The following is a 15709-nucleotide window of genomic DNA, read 5'->3' as shown; positions in this document are numbered from 1 at the left end:
TATTTAACTTTTTCATTCTATTTTTACATTGTAAAAATAAAATTTCAACTCAATAGGTCCACTTTCCTGAATAATATTAATTGAAAATAAAGCAGTAATTAAGTTACTATTTTTTCTGAGCCCAAGATAAGAATTCCCAAAAATGACTAATATTGGTTTTACTTACCATAAAAGAATAATCTATACCTATTGATACTAATAAAGAAAGCTAGCCAACTATGCTTACTTCTTAAATAAGTAATCTTTTTTATTTTCTAAAGTATTAAATATAGACAGACATTAAGGCTCTATAAATGTCTTAGCAATACTCAAGGACAAAAAAAAATGCAGAAGTTTCAAGGTAATGAGAAGTTAAATAAACCTATTTCAAAGATCCTATAAGTAGAATAGATCAGATTAGACAAGCTTATTGGAAGGTAGCAACACACCTCATTTGATAAAACAGTTCTGAGAAATCCAAAAATACCATTTCTCTTTAAAGAAAAAAAATCAAAGAAGCACTTGGACTAACAAGAAATAATGCACAATTTGGCTTGATCAAATACTTCATTAATTTTTTTCTACCCCTAAGGGATTGCCCTTTTAAAATCCTCTTCAAATAGAATATAATCTAATTGCTTGCATGGGTCTACAGTTTGCAAAAGGATTCTTATTTCAACAGTGCCACCTAGTGGAGCAATCGATACTTTCAACTGGTCACTAGTGGATTTTATTTGTCTCAAAGGCTATACTAAGATTCCCCAAATAATTTTATTTTCTAGTTCATAATATTCCTAATAATATTAACATTCAAGGAAGAATTTTACAAAAGTATCATAATTTACAGGTTTTATATTCTTATATGCTATTAATATCTCTAATAAAAATTAAGTCATTTAAAATATTATAACATTTTAAATAAAAGTACCTTAGAGATTTCTTCAGATGCTCGTTTGAAGTCCTGAACGTTTCGACAGTAAAATCCTATTGTGCAGCTAGGATCCATTTTTTGAAATGACATCTTTTTGGGAGAAGGGCAGTGGAATGTCTGTAATTTTTAAAATTCTTTAGGATTAATTTAGCTTTATTTGATGGAGTTAAGTAGACAACAACAATATTATTTAAAATTTGCTATCTAGCTTTGTCTCATGACTGTAAACATGTTTTTCAAATGATGTTTCAGTCCATCATATGCAGATGGGTCCTTCCTACTCTCCAAAGCTGTAAAACACAAAAGCCAACATTGTATACATTCAATTTACCAAATGTCCACCTTATGTGACATTAGTGCCATTCTGCAAAAGAAAGGAAGTATGTCAAAAGCAGTAGGCATCTTTAATACTTGCAGAAGGGAAGAAAAATGTGTCACTGAAAAAGACATGCATAGGTTACTACAAAGTTTAGAATCAAGTTTGCAATTTCCATAAAACTACAGATGGGTCTGTTTTGTTGGAGATTTTTTAAATGTTTTAAACCTTTTAATAAGGATATCAAGACTTTTTAAACAAATACACAGATTCAGGTAAATGTTCCATATTGATATGAAAAGAAGTCAACTTGAGGGTTTTAGCAATTCACACAATTAGTGCATAACTGCATATTCTTCAACTTTCTCTTCTAAGTGCTACATGCTTTAAGTTCTTATTTATTCCCAGGGCACAGGATGGAATAGGTAAAAACTGTCCTATTATAGTTCTTGTTCTCCTTCTCACCAGTCCTTCTGTCCCTTTAATTCTCTTTTCTTCAGTGGTCACAGTGCCACAGATATAAATGGGCTGCATTAGGATGTCCTAGTTTCTCCACTCTTGCTAATGGGATTTGGCTATTAGTAGAGTTTGGCATCTGTAGGGAATACAAAAGTAGGAAAAAGGCAAGAATACAAAGCTAATCATTCCAATCTTTTTGTTCTTTACTATCATACTTTGGTACCATGTTTATATATATATATTTTTTAATGCTTAGAAATCCTGTTCTTAAAAATCACTGATGCTTAGGCCAGGACTGATGATAGGAGAAAAAAAAAAAATCACTGACGCTAAGTCTCTTTCTGTACGTATAAAAAAAGAAATTTGTAGTGTTACAGCTCGTTTAGAATTTGTCACACACAAAAAAAATTTGTGTTAAAAAGAGCAACTTAAGACTATATATTCATATTTGTTTATATTTCCATAAATAAACTCTCTAAGGATATATAAAAATTAACAAGTTTGGGGGAGGGAAGAGAACTGGGCAGATGGAAGATAGGTGTGGGAAATTCTTCATTGTGTATTTTATATTTTTGAATTAAAGAACAAGCTCAATTAAGAAATAATCTAGGTTAGATTTGAACTAATAGAATTTCCCTGCATTTAAAGCCTAAAACTAAAGGATTTTAACTTGATACTGTCTATTAAAATGTAGAACAATATATATGCAGTCATATTTGTTATAGTCATGGTGAATCAATCAAAATCACTTTTCCTTTTCTCTCTAGTGACCCAATTAGTATCCCATATTTTATCAACAGAGGATACACAAAATGCATACATGCAAGTTGCTTTTATTCTATAATTTAATTGGATGCTAGATTCAAATCCAATAATATGTCAGTAAATACAGACCAAACAAGTGAGTTTTCAAAACTATGACTTCAACAAAATGCTTAGCTAACACTTCCTTTTCTTTACAAGAGCCAACATAGCTAAACTGGAAGCCCCAGGGTACTAGTCAACACAAGTATGATCTTAGTCGAACTTTTTCTAACATTGTTTCGCCTGTTATATTTGCAAAGATATATTAAAAACAGATCTAGAAAGGCACAGAAAAGCTAAATAAACTTGTTAGTTAACAATACATAGGAATATATTAGGGTAGAAGACACAGTTCTAGGTCATATTTTTAAAAAATTATTCTACATACAAATACCTAAAAATAGCCACTTGCCCAACTTATTCCAAAGCCAATAATAACTAGGAATATTTCTTTAGTTTTTACTACTTGGGGATAAGAAGGAAGGCCAAAAAGTTTGTACACAGTCCAATAATATATTTTTGAACTCATCAATGAGGAAAAAGTTTTCATATAGGAACCAAAAACACTAAACCAGAAAATTCTTATTGCGATTTCCCTGTATTGCCTCAATCATCATAGATTATAATGTCAAACACTAAATTGTTATCCATGGTTTTTTTTTTGGTTTTTTTTGGGGGGGGGGGGGAGACAGAGTCTCACTTTGTTGCCCAGGCTAGAATGAGTGCCCCGTGGCGTCAGCCTAGCTCACAGCAACCTCAATCTCCTGGGCTCAAGCAATCCTGCTGCCTCAGCCTCCCGAGTAGCTGGGACTACAGGCATGAGCCACCATGTCCGGCTAATTTTTTTTGGTATATATATTTTTTTGTTTGTCAATTAATTTCTTTCTATTTTTGGTAGAGACGGGGTCTTGTTCAGGCTGGTTTCGAACCCCTGACCTTGAGCTATCCGCCCGCCTAGGCCTCCCAGAGTGCTAGGATTACAGGCGTGAGCCACCACGCCTGGCCCATGGTTATTTTTATATCTACAAATAACTTTTTAATTTATTCACAAAAACACAGATATATATCTCTGATCACTGAAAACTGAAATTGTTATTGGGTATTACTGAATGAGTACTACAACTAATAGAGATGCATTTCATATCATTTAAACTTGAAATATTATATTGTTTTGTTCACTCAAGAAGATTCCGAAGTCAAACCAACATTAATTTATAATTCACAATCATTTCTGTTTACTGAAGAACAGGTTATACTTTCAAATATTTTCCAAAGTGGTATTATAGGGCTTTGTTCATTTTGTGATCATTCTTTGAACATGCACTTACAATTTTATTAATTTTTAAAATTCTGAAGATTGGTAAGAGTAGCAGCTTCTACTTCACAAACACATTTTAGGAAGTGTTCACTAGATACACTTCTATAACAATGAAATACATTTCTGAGAATACTGGCCAGGAAGAATAAATTCCCATTTATTTCATTTTTCAATACATTATTTATTCATTGACTCAGTAAATAGTTATTAGGCACCTAGTAAATGTCAGGCACTATTCTAGGCTTATTATCTGGAACAGTGGATTCTACTACCTAAACATATAAACAAACCTAAAACAAATACTTTTAGGTATTGCTATGCTATTTTGGTGATTTAGATGATAAGATACTTAATTAGAGAATGTCCTTACTAAAAAGTATCTCCTACTGACTGCAGTTCACATGTGTAATTCATAAAGGGTATGTCTTTCACTGATGAATCCACTCATCCATCTAGATACCCATATCACATTATTCTAATAGCTTTAATGCCACCATTTCTGAATTTCCTAGAATAGATAAAAACAGTCACTAAAATTTGAAACTTAGAATTGGGGACCCAGGAATCAGAACAGACTAACAAGTCTATTAATAAAATTTTTCTTACCTTTTAGAATTTGTTCTTTTAAAAGTTAGAAGCTGTCCTTCCAAAAGTATATCATGAACAACATGAACAAACAGTCTCTGGTTTAGGAACCCTTAATGATTTTATATACATATAATTATATATGTGTGTGTATACACAAATACATACATGCATACATATATATCCACTAGTCCTCCCATCCCAACAACTGAAACTCTGTCCTAAACACTGACAGTGAGAACCCATAATTCAACATACCCTCACTGCTAAAGACGTCTGAGTTCTTCTCATTTCCTTCTAATTTCAAGTTGTCCTATTCTGCCTTTTTTCCTCTAAGGTTGTTCATACTGTTCCTTTGAACCTCATTCTCTGTATGAAAATTACAGAATGTGAATGTATACATTATAATTTTCCCTATACTGAACCATGTGCACCATTCCTCGGTTCTGACCAAGGATTTTCCTGGCGTATCTTCACTACTTGACTCAGGATCTAAATATGACCACTTACATTCACTTCATGTGTTAAAAACTCATGAAGATGAAGATGAGGAAGATTCTTCTTAAAAGTATAGAAATTCAATAGCATATATTAATATATTTTATAAGAAAATGTCACTAGAAATAAAAATATACATATAATCAAAGCACTTGGAACCAAAGAGAAAAAAAAAGTTCAACAGACTCTAAAGAACTTAGGACAGTACCTTGCACTAGAAAGAGTTCAATAAACTATAGTTAAAAAAGAAAGAAATGAGTTGGTCTGATTTGGTTTCAAAATATTAGAAATTCAACTCTAGAAATGTAGCAATTCAACACTAAGAACAACAACAAAAGATATAATCTGTTTAAATCTCTTCTTCAATCTCAAATATTCTGATTATCATCCTACTTTCTTAAAATTCCACAATCCTATTGGATTTAGGGCACTCAATAAAATATCAGGACTACCAGCAATTATTTACATGGGATCAATAGAAGATCTAAGATTTCAATTTCTCCAACTATTAACCAAAAATAAGTATTGATCAAAAAAGTCACCTACAAAAATGATTTTAATAACTAAGCATAAGGGTGGTTTTAGAATGTGCATATAATTTATTATATCAATCAACTGTAAAATTTCACTAGCATATAAATATATAACCAAAATAGCAAAGGAAGGATGGTTAGTAATATAGGGTACTTCACTTGAAGTATTATAAAGTTATGATAAAAAGCAGAAAGTAAAATTTATTCCTCTACAAAGATAGACAACTTGCTGTAATTTTTATATTATACTTTCATAGGAAGATAAATGATTCTATTAACTAAATAATCTACGATAAATTCCTGCACTGAAGAAAAACAAAAAACTTGTAACAGGAATTACCCAGACAGGTTGAAATATTCTACCAGAATCTCAAAAAATAAAACATCGAAACCCACTCTATTAGTGTTCAATGTATAAGGAATAAATGTTTCTGTGTATTTAAGAAGTTACCCAATTTCACCAAATTTTATGTTACAAAGTAACCCCCCCCCCCTTCCTAGAGATGGGGTCACTCAAGCTGGATTCAAACTCTTGGACTCAAACAATCCTCCTACCTCAGCCTCCTAAATAGCTAGGGCTATAGGTGTGTGCCACCATACTGGGCTTAAAATCTTAAAATCGATTCTTCCTTTCTTTTTCACTACCACCACCATGCTTCAAGCTTTTACTGACTCATTACTGGAGTGTTGTAACAGTGTCCCAATGACAAGTTGCAGCCTTTCTAATCTTGGTTGTGTAGACATAACCAGGATATTCATTCATCTGGTATCTTTTCAGTTTCCCAAAATATCAGATGAATAGTCTCTCTATAGGTCAAAATAATCAAGATCAATAATCTTTTAATTTGCCTATTTTAGGTAATATTAAAATACTATGACCAATTTTCCATCTGAATCTCAAGTATCTACTGTTTATAAGGAGTAAATCTGGCATTGATACACTGGAAATATAACTTAGCATATGAAGCAGTACTACAAGACCACAATGTAGATAGATAATTATTTAATACAATGTGGTTCACATAGCACAATTCTGTAATGCCTCCCCTAGTATCAGTCAACTAGCAAATATTTATTAAGGTTTACATGCAAGATCCTATGAAGGAAGAAAGTAAACCTGATCTCTGGTCTCAAGATGCTTGTATAATATATATATATATATATATATTTTTTTTTTTTTTTTTTTTTTGAAGACAGGGTTTCCCTCTGTCACTGTAGACTGAAGTACAGTGATGCAATCATAGCTCACCATAATCTTGAACTCCTGGGCTCAAAGTGATCCTCCTGCCTCAGCCTCCCAAGTAGCTGGGACTACAGGTGTGTGTCATCATGCCCAGCTATTTCTTCTTATTTTTTGTAGAGACAGGGTCTCACTATGTTGGCAAGGCTGGTCTCAAACTCCTGGCTACAAGCAATCCTCCCACCTTGGCCTCCCAAAGTGCTAGAATTACAGGCATGAACCACCACTCCCGGCCAAGATCCTTATTTTTTTTTTTCTTTTCCTATCTTCATATTATACAACAGAGCCCAAAGATCCTTATATTTTAATTGAGATAATAGTTGACTAAGGATGCTAGGATGTTTTATAATGTATCTTTCTGAATCAGATTTTAATCCTGCAGTTTATCTACTTTCATAATGTACCCCTTAAATACTATTAGGTATTAATATTAGCTAGCAAGTTAATATTAAAACAAAGTACTTAAACACATTTCCGACTTCCACTTAAGTGATTAAAATTATTTTATTCTGTAAAATGATTTCAGTCTGTAAAAGCATCAGCTGTGAAATCAACCAAACCATGTAATTATTAAGTTTCATTTATGTACTCTCAAATTTTTCTGAATTAAAATACTGGATCACAAAATAACCTATATAAAAGAAAAGAAGATGTTAAGAAATAAAAGCTAAAACAAATATCAGAAATCCGTTTCCAAACATTCTGTGAAAAAAAAAAAAAAAAAAAACAAGAAATCCAACTAAACTCTTGAAAACTTCTTAACTAGAGGTTAAGATTTAATTATTGTACTTAAAGCAAAATAATTTAGCAGATAATCTCATTAAGTTACTTTGTCACTCTAACCCAAGTTTATCATCTTCTCTTTTTCTTTTTTTCTCCTTTCTTTTCTCTTTTTTTAAAATAGGCCTAACATTTTAAATTCTTCGGTACTGTTTAGCTGTCTTTACACAAAATTACTTGGAGACTTGATCATTTATTTTAGTACAGCTAGGGCATCTAACAAGTTAGAGACAAAGATAAATGAAGAAGAAAGTATATAATAAATTAAAATTCAGCAACCAAGTACTTAACCTTTGACTACTGTGTTAATTATGGTTTTATAAATCAGTAAAATATTGATTATTAACTTGTAATGGTAACACTATAAAAACATAACTACCTAACACATCTCTAACTAATTAGTTCGCTTTATATAGTAAGAAAACAGTACAAGCTCTTAATCCATAGTACCTCAAGAGGGAAATCCTTTATGCTGACATCTACAAAAGACTGGCAGTAATGAGGATCCATGTAAATCAAACTGTCATCTACAAGGACAAAACAGAAGACAAGTAATTCAAAAAACACCTTATTATTACACTGCTTACAATCCAATTTCTATGTAGAACAGCTGAAAATAATCTGGGAGTAACAGCTTGCCAGACTGATATTCATTGACTGAAACATAGGTTTGCACAGGATAGATTAACTTTTGCATAATCAAATATGCTTGTATAAGCAGAATTTTTATAAAGTGATGAGACTGTCATTTAATTTTTGGTGATAAAATTACTTTCACAAACACACAATTATATTCTACAGTTTGCGTATGAAAAATGTATTGCACTTCTTTATCCTGACAGGAAGAACATATTGCTTGTCATTTTATCATCAACTAGCACCACTAAAACTGGTAAAAAGTAAATATGTAAATAGCAACTGCCAGAATGTGGCAGCAATGTCTTCTGAAGTTTAGTGAAACCAATAAATTATGCCTTATTTATGCAATAACAGAAATTAAACATACATTTTACAGAATCTAATTATGTTGTGGACCAAATGACAAATGAGTGGCTATAGTAGGACTGATGAATGTATAAGGTACTTGCTTTGCTCTGCTAATCATCCTGTTTCTAGATGATCTCATATTAACTTTCTGACTTTTAAATGAAAACAATGAAGAAAAGTATATTTTACTAGATCACTAACCTTGAAATCCAGCAAAGTAATATGACTGTTTAGGTTTGCCACCAATAATACCCACACAATATTCAAGGCTTAAAATACCCTGCAAAAAAATTAATACATATTTAGAGTCAGGAGACAAATGATAATTATTCAAAAGAACCAATTTGTATTAACAATATTAGTAGTTCCCAAACTTTCCACCATCAATTATCATTTTTATTACATTTGCCCCCGTGTTTTGAAATCCTCTTGTTTTCTAAACTGCCTTCCCTTTTCTTTAAATCACTCAACATTAACATGACTAAATTAAATAGTTTGATCAGCACCTTGCTCGACAACATTCAACAACCACTATCGTGTTTCCCCAAAAATAAGACAGGGTCTTATATTTATTTTTCCTCAAGAAGACACCCTAGGGCTTATTTTCAGGGAATGTGGGTTTTTTTTAAGTACAGTACAACAATCTACATTTATCCAAATATAGTTAAGTCATCTTCTTCTGGAACATCATCATAACTCTCCAAACCCCGAATTCAATCCTGAATTTCTTGCAACTCTATTTCCTTTAGAACAATTGGCCCCAATGTCTCATGTCGAGCAATAGAGCTCTCATGGGGCAGATGAGAAGGGCTGTTCGTCTTCTTTACCCCTGTGCCACGAAATGCATGGGTTGTGCAGATATGCTGCGTAGCCACGCCCATCACTAGGTCTTATTTTCGGGGTAGGGCTTATATTGCACAAACTCTTAGAAATCCTGCTAGGGCTTATTTTATGGATGGATCTTATTTTTGGGGAAACACAGTATGTGCCAGATACAGAGATAATTAATTTTACCACATTAAGATAACAAAATTCCTACCAAAGCCAATACATTTAGCCTTCCAGTTAGCTGGTGCAGCTTTACTGTGATAAATGTGATATTTTCATCAGGCTTTTTGAAATGCCTAAAATGGTTCTTATTCTTATACCTTATTACTGTTTTCATTGAACCTTGAGTCTTAGAATCACAAACCAAAAGGCATTTTTCTAATCAATGGCACACATCTTACAAATTTTTTATGCTACTTCATTTGGAATAAATGTAAAGAGCAATAAAAACAACTTAATCCAAGGAAAATAATTATTATTATATTTAAAGCTGATTTATTTTATTAATCATAAATTATCAGGGATACCACAATAAATTAGTATGCCCCTCGGCATCTATTCTAAGTAGAACTCCATTTAAGTTGAGCCAAATAACTCGGTATCTTTTATATTAACTTGTCCAATGGAGTCAATTTAAAACATCCAGTGGAATCAATTAATGTAATCAACAGTTCCTGCATTAATTTTGGCATACCTTATAAAAAACTAATAAAGATTAAGTTGTATATTATAAAACTCCAAAAGTATTAAACAATAGGTTAAACTTTCCTTCTCTTAAATGAGAGGATGTTTCTAAATCTAAAAGATATAAAAATAAAGACTATGTGGACAAATGTTCTTTTACCTTTAACAAGTAACTAAACCACAGAGATTTTTTTAACCTTAATTATTTTCTTAAAAATAGTATGTGGTCATTGTAAAAAAACACTCAGGAAATATAGAAAAAAGTAAAAATTTCTCCAAATCCCAATACCCAGAGCTCATCACTATTAATATTTGGGGAGATACTTTCTTGATATCCATCTATATTATATATATATTCACATAGAGATTTATGAATACAATTTTATATATGTGGCATCATGCAACATATGCCATTGTAACCTTTTGTAACTCATTATGTCATGAATGTCTTTTCCTATCAATAAATATAGATCTATATTATAGTATTTAAAAGCTGCAAAATATTCTATTTTATTAAGATAACAAAATGTACTTTAAAATTCCCACTATGAATATTTAAATTGTTCCAGGTTCTCACTGTTATAAATAATTCTCTGCTATGGTTTGAAAGTTTTTGTCCCCTCTAAAATTCATGTCTTAGAAACTTAATCCCCAATGCAACAGTACTGAGAGGTGGAGCTTTTTGGGAGGTGTTGGGGTCATGAGGATTTCATGAATGGATTAATGTTGCCCTCATGAATGGATTAATGCTTTCAGGAGTGGGTCCTCTCTCTCTTGCTCTTCTGCCATGTGAGGACAGAGTTCTCCTCTTTTTGACCCTTCTGCCTTCTGTCATATGAAGAAACAGCAAGAAGACCCTCATCAGATGCCAGTTCCTTTATCCTGAATTTTCCAACTTCCAGATCCGTGAGAGAATAAATTTCTCTTCTTTATAAATTACCCAGTTTCAGGTATTCTGTTATTGCAGCACAAAATGGACTAAGACACCCTTTAAGGAACAACCTTGTATATTTGCAGTCTTATAAACATATCTTAGAGGTTTTTTTCAAAAGGAGAGATGCAACTAAAAATATTAAATAAAACAGAGAAGGCGTATCAGGTTAAAATCTTAGAGTTAACTAAAAAATAGAGATAAAGTTGTACCAAAAAAATTAAACACTTAATAGTATTTAATTACTCTATTAATTGAGTTACTTATCAATTAAGGATTCTATAGTTTTCCCCCTAAATAAAAATCCTTAACACTCCTAAAGAGTGCCTTACTTTAACTTGAGGCAATTTAATCAGCTGAAATGCAATGTTTGTCATAGGGACCCATGAAAAAGTGAAAGTTCTAAGTTTCTCACAGTTGAGAAAAAAAAGAAAAAGATACATAGGAAGAATCATCACTAACACTCCTCAGAAAAAGAATAATTCCAAGTAATAGAGGAAAGGCTCTTGTTCTTGACATCTATATTTTCTCTGCAACTTACTAAAGCAGGTTTAGCAATAAACACTTAAATGCAGATTAGGAGCCAGAATGCCATTATATACAAGAGGCTGTATCTTGAAAAAAATACTTGAAACACTTTTCAGTTCCTAAAAGACCTTCTACACAGTTATCTAGGGGTGAAAATTTATTGAGCTGTATCTATGAAATAATAAATAAGACTGAAGTAATCAGTTAAAAAGAAAAGTCCTAATTTGTCATGCTGAAGAAAAAGAACATATTGAATTTTCCTCATTCCAGGTACTTAAAAAAAATAAAAATGAATAAATAAATTTTCTGTGATTAAGGGCTGATAAAGCATACACCAAATTTCCTTCTCCTCATGGAATGTAACAGGATCCTATGTTGGTACCATCTCTGAAATACTGTGGATTACCTTGATCAATAATTTAGAAAATAGAACTGAATGGTGTATTTTGGTCTCATCAATGTACACTGGTTTGGCAGGAAAAAATACAACTGCTGACCATAAATAAATAAATAAATAAATAAGAAGAAAATTATTTTTCTTTTAGGGCTACTGAACACACTACTTTTTCACTTTTAAGTGAATACCTCTTTACATGCTCTCACTTTGGGTTTTGACTCAACCACTCTCTCTGGCCAAGCATAACAACTACCCTACAACCTCCTTCATTCAACCATTTCAGTTATTTTTATCTAGTAATTGAAATATTAAAATGTCTCAATAGTCATGCTCTTTCATATCAGTGGACTACAGTGTAAATCAAGTTGTTAGATGCTCAAGGAAATGTTACAGTTTAAAAAGTTCATATTTTAGGGGAAAATATGAAAAATGATAAACTAAGAGTCAAGAAAGTTCTAGTCTCTGCTACCAGTTTGCTATTTAAACTTGAACACATCACTTAACTTCTCTATATTTTTTCTGTTTTATAAAGACAATCCAATTCCTAGCTATTTTGAGGGCAAAATAAGATAAACTTATATTAAAATGTTATACAAATCAGGGTTAACAAATATTTATTAAATCCTACATGCTAGGTACTGAGGAGCACCATGGTTTGTCACTACAGTTCAGGCTCCAATTAATCACTTAAGACCATTAGGCTGGTCACCATCTGATGAATACTATCAATACCACCAAATAGCAAAGTCCTCAGCCAGATGAAAAAGCCTTGAAAGCCACTTGCAACCTATTTCATCAGGAATGAACGTCTGGTTGAAGTGGTTAGTTCCAAGATGGCATCAGTTTCTAATCTTCTCATGGTAGTAGAGAAGGCAGACAGAATCCAGTTCAGACTTGGTTAGAACCCAACTACAGCTGACAGCATACCAGAAGTCCACAAACCTTCAACAGATTCCCTAGATAAAGTGGTTCACAACTTCTCACATTCCACCAATAACTCTACTAAAGAACCCATGTCAAAACCCCACCTTTATTTTAGGGATTCATATGTTGTTGATATACCACAGTTTTGTTACTATTAGTAACAAGTGTGCCTCCAAAATTAAGAAAAGCCAGTATACCAGCTAGAAAACTTTCATGTATCATGTGTTAAAAACAACTGTCCTAGGCCGGGCGCTGTGGCTCACGCCTGTAATCCTAGCTCTTGGGAGGCCGAGGCGGGCGGATTGCTCAAGGTCAGGAGTTCAAAACCAGCCTGAGCAAGAGCGAGACCCCGTCTCTACTATAAATAGAAAGAAATTAATTGGCCAACTGATATATATATAAAAAATTGGCTGGGCATGGTGGCGCATGCCTGTAGTCCCAGCTACTCGGGAGGCTGAGGCAGGAGGATCACTCGTGCCCAGGAGTTTGAGGTTGCTGTGAACTAGGCTGACGCCACGGCACTCACTCTAGCCTGGGCAACAAAGCGAGACTCTGTCTCAAAAAAAAAAAAAAAAAACAAAAAACTGTCCTAGATTTTTAGAATGAGCTTAATCTCACATGAGGATATATGTTCCACCTATATACATGGGCACTATGATATGGAATTAATGCTTTATGTAGGGAACATACCCTTATGTAGGGAACATACATCCCTCTTGTATATAGGGAACAAATTGTTATTAATCATAAAAAACAGACCTAGACCACGGGTGAAGAACCTACAACCTTAAGGCCACATGTAGCCTTCTAGGTCCTTACATGCAGCCTTTTGACTGAATCCAAATTTTACAGAACAAATCCTTTTATTTTTATTAATACATTTTTGTTTATATTTTATATTTTCATTTTATTTAAAATGAACATATTTAAAATATCAAAGAATAAAATAAGTTTCAATGAAATAATCCTCCCAGACTGACCAGCACAATTAGAATATTAGTAAGCTATAAGGGCTAAATTGATGGCTACTTAAGCTCATGATTTAATTCTAACTTCCCTTGCCTGACTGGCACCTGTTTTCAGCATTTTTTTTTTTTTTTTTTGAGACAAAGAGCCTCACTCCATTGCCCTGAGTATAGTGTCGCAGAGTCAGCCTAGCTCACAGCAACCTCAAACTCCTGGGCTCAAGCACTCCTCCTGCCTCAGCCTCCTGAGTAGCTGGGACCACAGGTACACACCACACCTGGCTAATTTTGTATTTTCAGTAGATATAGAGTTCTCACTCTTGCTCAGGTTGGTCTCAAACTCCTGAGCCCAAGCAATCCTCCTGCCTCGGCCTCCCAGAGTGCTAGGATTACAGGCATGAGCCACCATACCCGGCCGATAGTATATTTTAATTGTCTGCTTAGCAGCCCATCACATCAAAGAAGACCAAGAGAACGCTGAAGGAAGAAAATTGATTTTTAAATGAGGACTGGGAATTGCAATATTATCTTGTTTCTGCTAAAGATAAGATGATCTGCTTGCTTTGTGACACTGCAATATCAACATTAAAGAAATTCAATGCTCATCAGCATTATAACACTTATAACGACCACAAGTATTTTAAATTAGAGGAAGAGGCACAAAAGGTTGTACTGCCGAAATTAAAAGATAAAAAGCAAAAGCAAAGACAATTCTTTTAAGCAGCAATAAGACCTGGAAATAATGCCACTGAAGCAATTTATAAAGTAGCTTATATACTCAGGAAAAGAAGGGAAGCCATTCAGTGATGTAGAAATTGTGAAAGATTGGATTGTCGAAGTTGTGGATGCTTAGAAACACAGAAACACTGCTCTTCAACTCACATCTGATCTTGTAATAATGAAATTTAAAATCTCTAATGTCAAACTTTACAATGTACGACTATAAAATCATCACTGCTCATTTAATATAAAAAAAGACTGCAAACCTTCTGTATTTTTCATATTAGCCAGTATTGCCTTTAAAAAAAGTAGGCGTTTATTTCATACCTTTACAAATTCTAAGTAGTCAGTGTTGGTTCTTTCTCCACCAAGTCTAACAGGAACTAGAATAATAACAGCTTTGTCATCTGCATTATCAGAGGTCATAGAAGCGCTTTGTTTATCAATTACATCAGAATTGTAAACTGAGAAAAACATAATGAATATGTATTAAATTTTAAAAAAGTGATTTCCAGAAATATTTTCACCCTAATCCCACCTCCCCGCCCCCCACCAGTCATCTGATCTCTAACATTATCAAGGTCTCAACAAGTTAAATATACTTCTCTCATTTATGTATTCAATAGATAGTTATTGAGTAGCTAATACATGGCACTGGGGCTTCAGCAGCAGTAGGCAAAACAAAATTATTCCTGTCCTTCTTGAGCATATTCTCTAATAGGGAGAAACAGTAAATAAATAAGTAAAATATAAGATATGTGAGATGGTGATGGGCGTTTTGAAGAAAAACAAAGGAAGAACAGTAGATAGAAAATGCTGAAGGGGGAGGCAGTTTAAAATAATAAGGTGGTCAGAGAAGGTCTTATTATGAGAAAGCAACATTTGAGTCAAGACTAAAAGAAATTTAAAAAGTACTTTCTTTTTTACTAAAAGAAAGTAAAAAACCATGTAATGCAGATACCTAGGGGAAAAGCATTCCAGGTAGAAAGATCAGAAAGTACAAATGTCCTCAGGCAGAAACATGAATAGCATGTTCCAGGAACAAGAGGCCAGTGCCTTTGTAGGGACATAAGGGTACAGTAGTAGGAAATGAGATTAGGAGATAAAGTTTCAGATTAAAGGAGAATGAAGACAGATTATGTGAACTCTTGAAAGCCAATTTTTGAGTGAGAGGGGAAGCCACTGAAGAGATTTTTAGGAATGTCCCAATCAGACTTACTTTAACAGTTGGGTTCTTGTGTTGATAATAGATCGCAGAGGGCAAGGGCTGAAGAACAGTTAGAAAGCCACTGCAGTTACTCA

At 33.2% G+C, this 15709-nt stretch overlaps 1 protein-coding gene across 8 annotated transcripts in view; it reads right to left on the bottom strand.

The window, feature by feature from the left end:
- Positions 1-15709, bottom strand: part of ATG4C (autophagy related 4C cysteine peptidase) — an 86821-nt gene that overhangs the window by 22618 nt on the left and 48494 nt on the right. For 6 of the 8 annotated variants that reach the window (XM_012767106.2, XM_012767111.2, XM_075998967.1 and 3 more), the window contains 4 exons: positions 14735-14871; positions 8632-8710; positions 7894-7970; positions 908-1027 (listed from right to left, as the gene is read on the bottom strand). In XM_012767106.2, the coding sequence (XP_012622560.1) occupies positions 908-1027; positions 7894-7970; positions 8632-8710; positions 14735-14871 (413 nt within the window). The other 2 variants (XM_012767114.2, XM_012767113.2) reach the window with 2 other exon arrangements.

This window comes from Microcebus murinus, chromosome 2 (assembly GCF_040939455.1).
Source record: "Microcebus murinus isolate Inina chromosome 2, M.murinus_Inina_mat1.0, whole genome shotgun sequence".
Classification (NCBI taxonomy): Eukaryota; Metazoa; Chordata; class Mammalia; order Primates; family Cheirogaleidae; genus Microcebus; species Microcebus murinus.
This window is presented reverse-complemented; position numbering and strand designations above follow the sequence as displayed.